Source organism: Cottoperca gobio, chromosome 19 (assembly GCF_900634415.1).
Source record: "Cottoperca gobio chromosome 19, fCotGob3.1, whole genome shotgun sequence".
NCBI lineage: Eukaryota > Metazoa > Chordata > Actinopteri > Perciformes > Bovichtidae > Cottoperca > Cottoperca gobio.
The window spans coordinates 3,838,184-3,853,184 of record NC_041373.1 but is presented as its reverse complement, the minus strand read 5'-3'; the positions used below and the strand labels follow the sequence as shown (position 1 = coordinate 3,853,184).

Sequence of the window (15,001 nt, the reverse complement as noted above, 5' to 3'; positions counted from 1 at the left end):
ATGTGATTGGTCTTAGAGTGCAGAGTACTAGCTCAGAGAGTGATAAACCCAGTACCAAATGGCACCAATAACCCACACGTGTTTATCTACTGTTAGAGAGAGAGATTAGATGTACTATTATATGGCACAATGCAGCAGAAGATACTACACAATGTGCGACAGATTAAAAACCAATCAATCATATTAGATGAGAGTGATAATGTCACATATGAGATATGGGACATGCACATCTACTGCTCACTGGACCCATCCCATCCCAGGTTGCCCCAATAAAGAATACTGGAATTATAGGCGCCTCAGGCCATGACCCTCCGATCACAGGTATCTACAAGAGAGAGAGCGCGCGCGCGAGAGAGAGAGAGAGAGAGAGAGAGAGAGAGAGAGAGAGAGAGAGAGAGAGAGAGAGAGAGAGAGAGAGAGAGAGAGATATCCCGGGACGCAAATCCCCGTGAGATGAGCCGTGGTGGAGAGACGCAGAATAATCCCTTGGAGTGGAAAGGGAGAAAGATCCCTGCAACACTCCGGCTCGGATACAAGAGCTTTATTAACTTTGATGTCACGCAAAAACTAGTTTTGATTCACTGAGGCTGAATGGTTGGTTGGTTTGGGGGGCTCACTGCGCTCCGGACGCGCACCATGAAGGAGGAGGAGGGCAGCGGAGCGCACTGAGAAAGACTCTCCAAGAGTTAACGTTGTACGGCGTTAGAGTATGAAGGGATGTGAGCTGAATGTGTGGTAGAATGGCACCTTATCTCACATGGATCTCTGAGGGATGGCAGCTTTTCACCACCACCACCATCATCACCACCACCACCATCCGAGCGCGGACCTGCGGCGGCTCTTCCATCGGCTCACCATTGCGTCCTCTCTGAGCGTTGTCTGCTTCTCCTTGGTTTATCTCCTCACCGGGTGCTGCGAGTCGGAACTGACAGAAAACATTGAGATCAAGCCACCCACTCGCGAGTTTCTCGTGTCAGGATGGCCGTACGAGAAAAACGGAACCAGCGTTGCGAAGGAGGTTACCACCGCGGTTGGCGAAGGCGCGTTCAGCGTTCATCCCGGGCTGGTGTCGAACAGCTCAGGGAAAGAATGGACTGCTACTCGGAGGTTACCCCAGGCTCTGATCATAGGGGTTAAAAAGGGAGGCACAAGGGCTCTGCTGGAGTTTCTGCGGCTCCACCCGGACATCCGTGCCTTGGGTTCGGAGCCGCACTTCTTCGACCGGCATTACGCACGGGGACTGGACTGGTACAGGTACGCACTAATTACGCAGCGAAACTATCTCAGTGAAGTCATTTAATCTACCACAGAGTCTCCACATGTTATTGCTCTTTATGTTTTCTTAAGTTAAGAAATATTTATAGGCATATAAAGGAAAGTATTTCTTATTCTGGCCAAACTTTAGAATACACGTCTCTCCTAAAAGCAAAAGAGATTTTCTCACTTACATTCACATAATGTAACTCTAGTAAGATTTTGAGTCGAGCAGACTTAAAAATAGTGACTTACTGTCCTTGTCATTTAAATAGAAATGACTTATGATGATTGATTTAAATAGACTTTCACTTGAGTCCTGCTTTCTGTGTTTTTGTGTAAGTAGGAAGTGGTTATATCAGAGATAAGTAAGAGAGCCGACTAGGAGCCTCCAGAAATGAATGTCTTTGTGTTGTTTGCATACTCAAACATACCCACAGCCATTCCACGGAGGTTTAGGTGACAGTCAAAGAGACTCTGCCATCTGGCCATGCCAATCTGTGCATGTGTGCATGCGTGTGCCTGGAGTGCTTGCTGTGTGTGTACAGTAGGAAGAGAGAGAGAGAGAGGCCTTGCAGGATGAGTTCTCACAGAGCAGAGAGTAATCATCTCTGGAGCCTGAGCCAGATGTTACTGTTGTCATGTGGCTTTGTTCTCAGCCTATTCCATGAAAACTTGTAAATTCTCAGAACACGTGCTTAAGACATTCAGGGGAACCAGATTAAAGCCCTTCAAACTGCTTGAGGATGATTTGAGAACATAGAGGAAAATAAATGGACCCAAGATCTCAGATATCCGGGCTTTATGTTTTGCTTTTTCTAATTGGGCATAGTGTAACTGCATGAACCTATAGACGCACAAACAGCTCCAAATATGCCAGATTAAACATTCATCCAAATCTGGACGGTGTGGCGTGCTGTCAACCAGTTTACAGTATATTACTGGGGCTCAATAGTAGCATTTGCTCAGCTCTGGGAGCCTCTTTGGCATGTCAGCAGCAATTTAACCTATGACAGAGATAGAGTAAAATGATAAATTTCCACCCTGGATGTTTTTTGTTTTTTTTACGTTGATGTGAACACACACAGACAGAAAAACACAGCACCATGTCAAAGCTGTGGGATGTAAACAGAGCCAACATCTGATGTTACTGAAGAGGCCTCTGTAGTCTCTCCTGTCTGCCAGCATGTCCAGCATGTCTGTGTGTGTTTGTCACACCAGGTGATATGAATGTGATACCAGATTGTCACGTCTTCCCCTCGTGCCAGATGGGACTCGCTGCATGTCGAGCCACTTGACATCACTGTCAGCTCTGTCAATTGACCTCTGACTCCAGGTCACTTTACGCTGGGAGTTAATGATGTGTTCACACCACTTCATGACAAACAGCACACACCCAGAGTACAGACTGACAAAGGAAAGGTGTCTTTGTTCTGGTTGATTAAAAAGGGATATATACAAAGAAGTTGCAAAATTACTTTAAATATTTTATTAATTTATCAAATCTCAGCATATTTTCTTGTATTTTAGCAGATAATTCTAGTTCATCACAACTTGTAGTTTTGTTTGTATGATAACATTGTAACCAAAGTAATTGTTGTGATCTGCGAACACAATGACATGACTACTATAAAGTCTGATGGGGCAAAAACACAGGCCAATCCGACAGCTTGTAAAGAAAACCTCAGTCTACCCCGATTACCGAGCACTTTATACGGAGAGAAAACTAAACGTGAGCGCACCCGGAATATTGATACTAATCCTTCATCGTACAGGAAAACCGTGTGAACACAACTGCAGAATAAAAGGTCAAAGCTCAACCAGAAAGTCAGTCTGCGAGGGGAGACTCTTAACAAAGTACTACAGCAAGAGGGGCACTGACTCATGCAGGGGTAACATGAAGTACGTCTTCTGTCTCCACTACGCATATGTTAACTAAATACTAACATTACACTGTCTCACAGTGTCTTACATGCCTGTGTGTTACATTTTAGTAGTTAAGGATAGTTAAGGATAATGGAATGGCAGCAATCGGATTGGCTCTTGTTACTCCAGGCCACTCCCTGGACACACCCCTGTAGCTGAGCCAGCCATAATGCTAGTGCGCTAAACTGCTAGCATGTTTATTGCTGACTCACCACTATTTGCTGTGTAAGCGTAGGTGTGTGAGTGTGGGTTTGACACAATGTTGTTTTTTGAGATATAACAAAAGAAAAACTACAACGGATTTACACTTTAGTTTTACTACAGTAGCAATGAGCTGTGGCCTCTTCTGTGGAAGTATTTCCTCCCACACATTGAAAAGATGGAGAGACAATTCTGTAATAATAATATTGGAAAGTAACTTATATTTAGGGAATCCTTAATCCTTGTTGTTACTATAAATATTTGTGAGTACAATATCTATTTTTCAAGCAGGTTAGTTTGCTACAACTTTGTAATTAGTTTATTTCTCATTATCATAACTGATAAAGCAGAACGTTTTTGCATTGACTCCATTTGAATTGCAATGGATAAGCATTTTATTTCTTCAAAGCGGAAAAACAAAGAAAAGGCAAATACATACAAAGTTCACCATGTTTTCCCCTTTGCTGTACAGAGTTTACATTTTTCATACACTTCTTCACTGATTAACATACAGTACAAATAGACCAGTTAGCAAGGTGACTGGAAAGTATCTGAAGGTTGTAGCGGCCCATCAAGAGTCTCTGAAACTGTGAAACTGTTTACAGTAGACTCATGAATCATTTTACTGTTTGCCTCCATTTTCTCCTCAAAATAAATGTAGCTAACCTCAGGTGTTGTGTAAAATTCACTTGACTTTTTAGTCCAAACCTTTAGCAGTTATATTATTTATATGAAATATGGCCATAAATGTGAAAATAAGACCCAGGTTGTAATAAACCAGAATGATGCTTCTTCACACAGCAGACGGAGGGTCAGCTGCAGTGTTACTAGTCCACATTACATTTCTCTGTAGATGCTTTTTTTCTCTCAAACTATCATGGACAATCAAAGAGGATGAGATATAGAGTATCTTCCTCAGAATCACCCCTCGTCTCTCTTAGAGTAAGAATAACATTTAGCTTCTCCAGGGCAATTTAGATCAGAGCCCCTGACAAAGATCCACTAATGGCGTTTGGAGCGGAGATTGAATCTTGAACAACGCTGCGATGAGCCTGAGATGGACTGGAAGTTTCCTGCTTACTGTGTTGTCTGGGATCGATAACTCTATCTCCTCGCTCTGACCTTGGGTTGACTCCAGCATTAGAGTGGTTAGCGTTGGTCAGCGCGGCTTCTGTTACAATTAGCAGGAAGCTTTATTCTACGTTGGCATAATCCCTCCGCATAGGCACACAGGGGTCATGTTACACATAGCTTTCTCTCTCTCTGTAGCGCTGGAGAAATCCATTAAAATTGCTCAGCTGGAAATTCGCATCTTACTCGTGATGGTTTCTTGCTGAAAGAGGGCATGACAGCTGCAAAAAAAAGGGAAGATAAAAGAGAGGGAGAAGAGATAAGGCTCGGGTGGAGTTGGAGGTTAAAGCGTGAAGTCAGTGTTACCGCAACCTCACACATCTCCGCTGACCTTTGCTTCAACCCGGGGGACTGTCATCAGAGCTGGGCTTGTGTGTGTGTGTGTGTGTGTGTGTGTGTGTGTGTGTGTGTGTGTGTGTGTGTGTGTGTGTGTGTGTAAAGGCTTCTTCAGGTTCTGTCACAGTCTGGAGACCGGGGACAGGTTGTAGTTTGTTCTTGAGGAACAGCCAGATTCATCGATACATTATTGATTCTGAGTTACTGGCACAACTTTAACCTGATAGGTTGCATTGTAAGGGATTCCAAGAAGACACATTTTTCTAAATAAAATCATAGAGAACATGTCAAGTCAAGAGCTTTATTTGTGTTTTGGTGGTGGACATTCTTTCACCAAGTCATCAACCAAATGTATAATTCGACATGATACAATTGAATGAACTGAGTGAAATTCAGTAATTCAAAACTTTCTTTAGATTTGTACACAGAAGTAATCAGAAGCAGCTCCTCGTTTCAAGCTGATAATTATCAATTGTATTTGCTGAAATAACAAATAGCTAGCGTAAGATAAAGCTAATGCTAAATCTCTTTGATCTCTTGTTGAAAATAAATACATCATATTAGCTTTTGTATTTTGTCTTATGTTGCCATTACTTATCTCTTGTTGATGTTGTTGTTTGATGTCCTGTCCAGCATCTTTAAATTCCATCAGTAGGACATTGGATCGACATTCATTTCACCCTCCTGTTGGGTGCAAAGTTTGTGTTAACCAGGTGGTGGAAGAAGTATTCAGATCCTTTACTGAAGCACTAGTATTGGGGCCGGCTGTGGCTCAGGAGGTGGAGCGGTGGTCATTGTAAGGTTGGTGGTTCGATCTCTGGCCCCTGCAATCTACATGTCTTTGGGCAAGATACTGAACCCTAAGTTGCTCGTTTGAATGTTTATCTCTCCTGATGAGCAGGTATCTTTTAAAAATCCTTCTCATTTCTAGTCGACAACCATCTATTTTATCGGCTGAAACAACAATTAGCTGGAGTAAGATAATGCTAATGCTAAATCTTTGTGAGCTTTTATATGACGTATGTATTTTCAACACGCTCACAGAGATTTAGCACTAGTATGGTAGCTTCTGTCTGTTTGTGTGAATGGGTGAATGCTGGCTTGTGAGTCATTGTGGAGTCAAATGTTCCTGTTTTCAGCTTTGAGACGATGTTTTCTCAAGATGATCACAGAGGCTTTTTTATTATTTAGCTTAAGAAATTTTGTCAACACATTTAATCCTTCAGTTTATCACAAACATTCAAAATCACCAAATTTGAAGATACATGGTTTTCAGTGGACAGGAAGGGGTCGAAAAACTGTAATCTGAAAAGTAACTAAAGCTGTCAGATAAATGTAGTTGTGTAGAAGTATAACGTTTTATAAAAATGATAATGCTAAAATAAAGTACAAGTTCCTCAAATGTGTACTTAAGTACAGTACTTGAGTAAATGTACTTAATTACATTCCATCACCAGCCAAGTGGCAGTGATTAGATGGAAACTTATAGCTGAATTGAAGAGTTATGTTCAGGTGTCTGTGTTTAAAAAAAAAAAAAAAGATTTATTATATCTCTGTTTCCTCATGGACCAACTATCTTCTCCTTTTAGAACTAATATCTGGCCTTTTAATCAAGATGCAGAAAGATGCCATAGCTGCCATACCAAGCAGCTAGAGCCCGAGCTATATGCACAGTTTGGATGTTACTTTTTCAAAGGAATCAGAATTTTTTTTTATGTTTCATCTTTGAGGCCTCAGTTAGTTTAAATTAATGTAGAGACACCACACCTGTCAGGACACACAATGACAAGAAAGGATTATATAAATGACTCCGTATTTTCAGCGTCAGCTGCTCTGATGGCACGGATTAATTTGCAATTCATATTGAACTCATTAGGGGAGGCTTTTAAATTCGTACCCATACGTCGGTGGCTTTGTCCAGCCATGACACAGCACATGGTGCTACTTGTGTTTTTGTGTTTGTACAATGGATATAATTGCCGTGCAAGTCACAGGAGAATGGCTGCCATACCATTTGATGTTCAGCAGCATTCAGTGGGGAAGGAATTAACATCAAACACGGATACGCATATTTTCTGATGAATCAGATTTGTTGATCTGCGGGAGGGGAATCAAATATTTAATATTTTTACTATCTCCTGTGCTACAAAACATCATGCTGAAGTGTGAAGTGATTAAAACTTAAGATTGTTTGGATGAGTTCTGTTTGTTGTGTGTGTAACTGAGGTTCAGGTGGGGTCTGTCCTGTCCCAATACTGTACTGAGGTGATCACCATAAGGCCCAGACGGGTGGGGCGATCTGGTCCTCATTAAGGCCCTCCCCTGAGGTTTGGGAAGTGAAGGCAGGGGGGGTCTTGGGCCCCTCTATGATGGATGTCTCCTGGAAGTGGACAGGGCACAGCCACAATGGACCGACCCCTTAATGGTCCCCCATACCGAGGAAATGGTTGTGCGGTTCCCTAATATCACACACAATAACACACTCATGCATACATACAGATACTCAAATCTCATATCGGAGTCACAAATAGGCGCTCAGGTGTGTATAATGAATACAGTCAAAACTCTGCTCTTTGATTGGCTATTGTCTCTTCCTTAGATCAAACATCAAAGATAAAGAGACCAGATTTTACATCTTTGATCTAGCACAGCCTCAAATCCCCCAATCTGTGTCTATGTTCCTGCTGTAACTACTGTGATAAACATTTGCAATTGCTTTACACACACACACACACACACACACACACACACACACACACACACACACACCCACACACACACACACACACACACACACACACACACACACACACACACATGAGACATGACACATGACATCACATAACGCAGCAGCATACTACTGATGGGACTCCAGAGGGTCCTGGCTCCCCCAGTCTCCACCTGCCACTCATGGTCCCAGCTGAGCCCCAGTACTGCATTACCATTCTCGGTCCATCCCATACATTTACATCAACACCTTCTCGCTTCATACACCCAATTACACCTCTCTCATCTCAATACACACAATCCCTACTGTACCTGGTTGTACATCATCCACACCCGCCTACACGTAGTTACCCTAAGCCCCCATAGGATCAATAGCCAGTGGCCTTGGCTGGCCCGAGGTTATTCACCAGGGACGCCTGCGGAAAAATTGGGAAATGGACGACAAAAGAGAGGTTCCTCAAAGGTAAAAGGCTTATTATAAGCTGCTGGATAATCCCTGTGTTCATCATACTGGATGTTTGATCTCACACTCAATAGTAAGTAAGCAGTGTAAGGAAGGTATGCTAAAACAGGGCTTTTAAACTGCCAATTAATTGAGCTATCATTTTGGGGGGGATTTCTTCTGAAACACATGGTGCAGCCAGACGGTTCCATCCACCTGCCAGTGATTGGCTCTAATGCTTGGGAGTTTAATACCCCCCCACCCTTCTGCATTACACTCCCTCACTGTGCAGGCACCCAGGTCAACCAATAGGAGTCACTAGAGCGGGAAGAAGGAGGATATCTCTCACTGGCTTCACACCCGCAAACATGGCCAATAAATTGTGCTTCCAGGAATCGGCCCACACTTTCATTTGAGATACAAACAATCAACAGTGATGAATACCTACCCTTGACCATGGCCATTATATTTCCCAAACCTCGACACAATGGTCGTGTCGGCCGATTGTGGTTTTCTGAACAGTCATATGGTATTTATGGAAGACACTGGTAAGCAAACCATTTTGTCCTTTAGATATGTACAGCAGGTCTCAGTCGTTTTCCATGAATCTAGATTCACATTTTAATTTACATTGATCCAACAAACAGTGGTGTTGAATCTAAATATTACACTTTCAGGGAGTAATCTTTAACACAAGCCATAGTCCAAGTTACAAAATAAAAATCCAACCCTTTGACACTGTTTAGTTTAACCTTATATTCTTTGCTTTTGAGGGCTCTTGAGAAACGTATCATGTGTTACTTCTACCAACATTATTTCATGAGTTTAAATAGCAAAACTACAATTCCTTGGCCCCGCCCCCTGATGATTAAATCAACCAATGACATTGTTTGTGATTCTGAGAAAACATTGCAGAACTAAAACTCCTGTCTGCAATTATTCAGGCATGAAATGGAATTGAAGTTATAGACGTAGCTCTGAGATCACAAAGTTTCTAAGCCTAAGTGGGATAAGGACATATTTAGTTATTAAAACAACTTTGTCTGTCAATTAGTGTCTTTGCAAAGCTCATAGCAGAAGCCTATTTATAATAAATCTTTTCTTTTACTGGTGCTCTTAGGCGCAGTAATTAGCTCTTTGTGTTAAGGTAATGGCACGGGGCTCTTGGCTCTAAGGCTACTCGCAGACAGATTGCTAATGGAGGCGCGTTTGTATCCACTCCCATCATTCCTTCATCAGTCATCCACCTTTCATTTAAAACACAGTAAATTCACCTAGAGACACGCACAGTTGGATGAGCACACACACACACAGTCTTTAAAGAGTCTGGTAAAAATCCACCACACCCACCCTTTATGTCTTCAGAGTGTTTGTGTTTGTATCATTTTGGGATTTTTTTTATGTGTTGGAGTGTGAGAGATGTGTCCACTGGGAGGCCAGAAGCTTGATAGCAAATGCTTTCCTAATGAGTGAATAATGAGTGTATGTTTGCGTTTTGCATTGTCTGTGTATTTGTCCATGTGCCTCCTAAATGTGTGTGTGTTTGTGTGTGTGTGGGTGTGTGTGTGTGTGTCTAACAGACTGTGCGGCTCCTCCTGCTCAGGGTATTGGAGTTAAAAGGGAAGTCTTCAGACTAAGTGGCGGTAAGAGCTGCCTCAAACCGATCAGATCAACTGAAATCACTGTGTGTGTGTGTGTGTGTGTGTGTGTGCGTGCGTGTGTGTGTGTGTGTGTGTGTGTGTGTGTGTGTGTGTGTGTGTGTGTATGTGTGTGTGTGTTTGTCAGATTCATAAAAGAGGGGCCGGTTTGGGGGGTGGATGTATTGACAGGAGGTCGTGTTGCAGGAGCATGTGAAACCTGAGAAGATACCAGAGGACAGTCAGAGCTTCCTGTCCTCACTGTATCAGCCTTCTGTCCCCTCTGGTCTTTTTTCGTTCGTTGTTCTTTTATTATTGTCTCATTTATAACTCCTTGGGAACATCTTTTATTGATTCTCTTAGTTCTGTAATACATCCCTAAAATAGGAGACCACGTAAAAAACAAGGGCACTGTAGTTCTAACTAATACGTCTTCTTATTATCAAAGGGGGAAAATACTGAGAAAACAGTAACAAAGAAACGACTCATTTAAGAAGGTGATGGGAACTGAAGGGACTGAATGGGATCATAACAAAAATGATGAATTATCACCTGACTCAGCAGATCCCCAAAGTAATTCAGTACGTGTGATGTGGCTTTCAGCACATTGTTTTGGTTTTCTGGCTCACAAATGAACTATTTTGGTTGAGTCTCATTGCTCTCAATGACCCATTCTCCAGCTGCAGCAGGAAAGCACTGATGAAACCGACTGTACCGTACTGTACCTGCCCAGACTAAAAACAGGTGACTTAGCGACTACTGGCAAATTGGCATTTGTTTGCTAAACCTTTATTATAATAAAGTTAGTGATAACTAGTATGTAAATGCTTTGTTTACAACTCATTATACTGCAAGCAATTAACGCAGCTTTAATGTTTTGTTTGGCAAATGCCATATTATGGAACTTTAAAAGAACTGTTTCTGACATCAGTTCAGGGAGCGATGTCAGTATCATGGTCGATACTTGCAGATGTTTTTATTTGTATATTTTAAGAAACTTTGACTCAGGAACAGATTCAGGTAAAAGAGGATTTTTTGGGTTTAAAATCTGATATTTATAAATCCATATCAGTTAAAAACTTAAGGACCATACCCATGGACTTCCATGTTTTTAATACTGCTGTATTTTACAATTATTTCAGCCATTTTAGACCATTGATTACCATGTATAGCTTAAGAAAATAAATTATAAACCAATGGCTGAACAGTAGCCAATGGTTTCTTTTGGCAAACTCAAATGCAATCCATCACAGTAAACATCAAGTCTGAATAAATATTTGTCAAAAGAAAAGGAAAATCTGCACGTAAACTACATTATTACAGAGCTATAACTTAACATTGATATAAAACCTTTATTCTATTACTGCAGACTTGATGTCGAACAATTTTTAAAAGCCTAATTGATTTTTACTGTATAGAAATGAATGGAAACTAATGGATGCATGGAACGGTATAGGGAAAATAACTCTGCATGCATTCACAGATGGTCAGCAAAAATATAAAGTTTGCATAATTTGTAGTTAAAGAGATAAAACTTGTTATGGTCACACTGGTATGGGTCTTTAAGCTCCGTTTAAACAAGTTAAGATGATAATACAGAGCTGTTTGTGACCATGCCGCAGAGGCTGTGTGTGTTTGGTCAGTCAGTCAGGTGTGGGGCAGGTGTGTTGGCAGATGTCCCCGTGTCCCCAGCCGGTCCTGTGGGCCCTCTGGAGTCATTTATCTCTAAATGAGTCCCATCTGCTGGGCTTCTGTGGAGCTAGAGGTGAGCAGAGCGAGACACATTCAAGGAAAGACTCCTGTGTGTGTTTAAGTAGCACAGCTGTCACGCTACACTATGGACACTTTGTTACTGCGCATTCTGGGAGATTGTGATTTCTGTCGAAGTGCATGTGGAATTGTATTATTGGATGTGTTTGATGTGTCGAAGCACTATGGAGAATAACTTCACTCATAAATAAAATATCTATCGGCTGTACATCCTAACTTCCTGAACTTCATTCCCCCATAGTTAGCTGCACATTTTTAAAGCAGCAGTTTGACATTTTGGTAAACACACTTTCTTGGTGAGAGTTAGATGACAAAATGATCACCACTCACACGCATGTCCGTCAGCCGAAATATGGACAAAAGCCTGATAACGGTTAGCTTAGTTTAGCAAAAAGTCTGGAAGCAAGGGGAAACAGATAGCTTAGCTCGGTCCACGGTTAAAAACATCTGCGTTCATTTTATTGAGCCACTCCCCCATGCGTCCAAGTCCAGTGTTGTGGCTCTTCTCATATAACTCTTGGTAAGAAAGCAAAGGTTGTATTACCATGTTACACACTAATCAATGTGATGTATGTATGTATGTTTTGGTGAATTACAGAAAATGTGGTCTTTTGATTTGAACTAAATCAATATCAGCTTTTCAAATGAGTATTTTGCCAGGAATTTGACTTCATATTTTTCCTGTCCTTTCAGAAGTATGATGCCGAAGGCCCTGGACGGTCAGATTGTTATGGAGAAGACGCCTCGTTACTTTGTTACCGTGGAAACGCCAGCACGAGTCCATGCTATGTCGCAGGACGTGAAGCTGATAGTGGTGGTCCGTGACCCCGTGACCAGAGCCATATCTGACTACACACAGATCATCTCCAAGAACCCCGACATCCCTCCCTTTGAGAGCCTGGCCTTCAAGAACCGCAGCACAGGTAGAGATCCGGGGTTTTGTACATGAACTCAGTCATAAAATAAAACATACCTGGGGTGTTCCTGGCTGATGATACATGACATTGGCTCGACCTTGGAGCTTTGCTTTATTTATCTCTGTCCTTTCCCTCTCAGTCTTTGATTTATTCTCTACTGTGCACAAGTTAGTGAAGGCAAAAACAGAAGAAGACATAACACTGACCAGCACACAGCAAACAATCCCAATTGCAGATTTACAGGCAATAAGCATGAGACTCGTGTGTGTGTGTGTGTGTGTGTGTGTGTGTGTGTGTGTGTGTGTGTCTCTGCTTCTGGACTGTAGTCATCTAGCATCTGCTCATAACCGGTTCCAGAGACCGCTGGAGTAATTTAATGAAAAGCTTTTATTGTTAAGTTTGCAAGCAGGTCACGTAGAAGGAGCCTTCTCGGCACTCACAGGTAGAGCAAAATGCACAGTCTATTGAAAGCCACTTATATAGTAAAGATACAGTGTAAGGTTAAAGGGACAGGTATTCAGTTATTGCAGTTTGGCTACTGATGTGTCCCACTTACCACACAGCTCATCGAGGCTATTAAGGTACTTTAAAACATTAAACGCCCGATTGCTGAAATTTTCAGTCAAAATTTGTACTCCATCAAAACGTCATACAACAAATTGAGTACACAGGCATGATACACATTTATTTTGCTAATAGCTAATTCTGAATATTTTTAATTTGCCAAAATGTAATCAAATATAGGCTAAACAGAGTTCAAGTTGTAGCATTGTACTTCCTGTTTATAGCCCCAACATGTGGAAACTGTAGTTAATCGAAGCAATAAAAGAATAATAGGAGTTACAAAATCCCTTAATATTAAGTATTTGCATTTTTCACTATCAATATTTTGAACAGTAATAAGGCTTAGAATGTCTTCGTTTGTCTTAGGGGGCCCTCAGTGTCAGACTTTGATAACCTCGGCACTACTGAAGGCCAAAAGCTTAAGGGTGATGCCTTGAATGTAAAGGTTGGATGAGGGTTTGAGAGGATGGGGACTGTAGCAGTGATGATTTGGAACACAGTGCCTTGATATAACTCTGTCTTGTCTTTAGGTCAGATCGACTCTCTGTGGAGCCCGCTGTGGATCGGCCTGTATGCCCAGCACCTCGAGCGCTGGCTGGCCTGGTTCCCCAGGACTCAGATACATCTGGTCAGCGGGGAGAGGCTCATTTCCGACCCGGCCGGTGAGCTGGGCAAAGTCCAGGACTTTCTGGGTCTCCAGAGGATTGTCACTGACAAGCACTTCTACTTTAACAAAACAAAAGGCTTCCCCTGCCTGAAGAAGCCAGAGGGCAGCAGTAAACCTCACTGCCTGGGGAAGACGAAAGGGAGGATGCATGCGTCCATCAACCGGGAGGTGATGAAGAGGCTGAGGGATTTCTACAAGCCGCACAACCAGCGCTTCTATCAGATGGCGGGTCAAGACTTTGGATGGCAGTGACCCGTTGATTGGAACCAAACGTTTTGTTGGCAATTCTCTGCTTTTGGTTAGAAGCCTGAGCAATTCTTCCATCTGGCTGAAACAGATGGAGTGCAAAAGATCCAGAGAACAGAGCCATTTGAACACTTCTGACCAGCAGACGGGCATCTCAGAGACTTCATAAGAAAAGCCCAGTGTCAATACATTCACCTCTGTCAATCAATCAATCCTCTTCTTCAAGTGTTTGCAAGACAGCAGCGTCCTTTAATCTACCCTAGATGTTCAGTTAAAGATGCACTTTGGTGGAATTAAACAACCCCTCACAACCTTCTTCTTCAGCAGGCTACTTATTCCAATGCCAGGTGGATGAATAAAACATTTGTGTGCAAAGTTGGTGATGAGACAGTGGTTGCTATAGGTTACAGCTTTAGAAAGTGAAATGGTGAAATGCACAGTGTAGCATTTAGTGTATCTGGTTTGCAGTTTACTCCTGATGCTCTAGTTGATAGGCTGTAGTGGCACAATGAACCCATTCCTGAATTTCCATAACTTAGTTTTTCTTCCTGTTTGTTCTTCAGTCACACTGGTTAAGAGTTGAAGGGCAATCAATGCATACCTATTGAGTATCGTCCTCCAAGCATTGTTCCTGAAATGGGGGGATGAATCTTTTATGTGGTGAGCAGCAGAGGGGTGACAGAGTAATCTTTATATGAGCTGAGATTTGACTGAGTGGTTTTGTATTCTTGAATAATGAATGTGGATAAATGGATGTAGGGGAACTGGTGTGGATCACTTGCTTCCTCGCCTTCACGTGCGAGGCTTAGGTTAGCATCCGACTGCAAAACCACCCTACTGCACCTTGAGTGGAGTAAAGGGACCCTTGGAGGACAACCAAAACAAGACCAGGTCAAACCATGAGCGGTCGACCTACTATATCGACAGCTATGTCTCTGAACGTCATGTATGAAGCTTTCAGCCTTTACTGTGTTACTGTGAGAAGGCCTGCTTACAGGGTTGTCTGTTTTCAGTTTGCATGTATTTGCACTAGTTTGAAAGCATAACAAATAAACTATTTTTAAGCAAAGGATTTGCAATTAAATGTTTGTGTTGATGTTTCTCACATTTCTTCTTTTTCTGATTATTTGCCATCAAATGCTGTTGTTATAATGTTTCATTGAGCCTTAATGAGTATGGTTTG

The 15,001-nt window shown here is 42.1% G+C and overlaps 1 protein-coding gene across 1 annotated transcript; it reads left to right on the top strand.

Annotated features, from left to right (window-relative positions):
• The first annotated feature begins 532 nt into the window (after positions 1-532).
• hs3st3l (heparan sulfate (glucosamine) 3-O-sulfotransferase 3-like) lies at positions 533-14,861 on the top strand. The gene is made up of 3 exons (XM_029455904.1): positions 533-1,254; positions 12,118-12,347; positions 13,436-14,861. Exons 1-3 carry the CDS (start codon positions 773-775, stop codon positions 13,822-13,824), a joined length of 1,101 nt encoding a protein of 366 aa, XP_029311764.1. The 5' UTR covers positions 533-772; the 3' UTR covers positions 13,825-14,861.
• The last annotated feature ends 140 nt before the right edge of the window (positions 14,862-15,001 follow it).

Bases quoted from the DNA above. Each gene is read 5' to 3' on its own strand.
- hs3st3l (XM_029455904.1), top strand. From the start codon at position 773: ATGGCAGCTTTTCACCACCACCACCATCATCACCACCACCACCATCCG. The intron at 1,255-12,117 runs GTACGCACTAAT...CTGTCCTTTCAG, and splicing joins CGGGGACTGGACTGGTACAG to AAGTATGATGCCGAAGGCCC. The intron at 12,348-13,435 runs GTAGAGATCCGG...TCTTGTCTTTAG, and splicing joins CTTCAAGAACCGCAGCACAG to GTCAGATCGACTCTCTGTGG.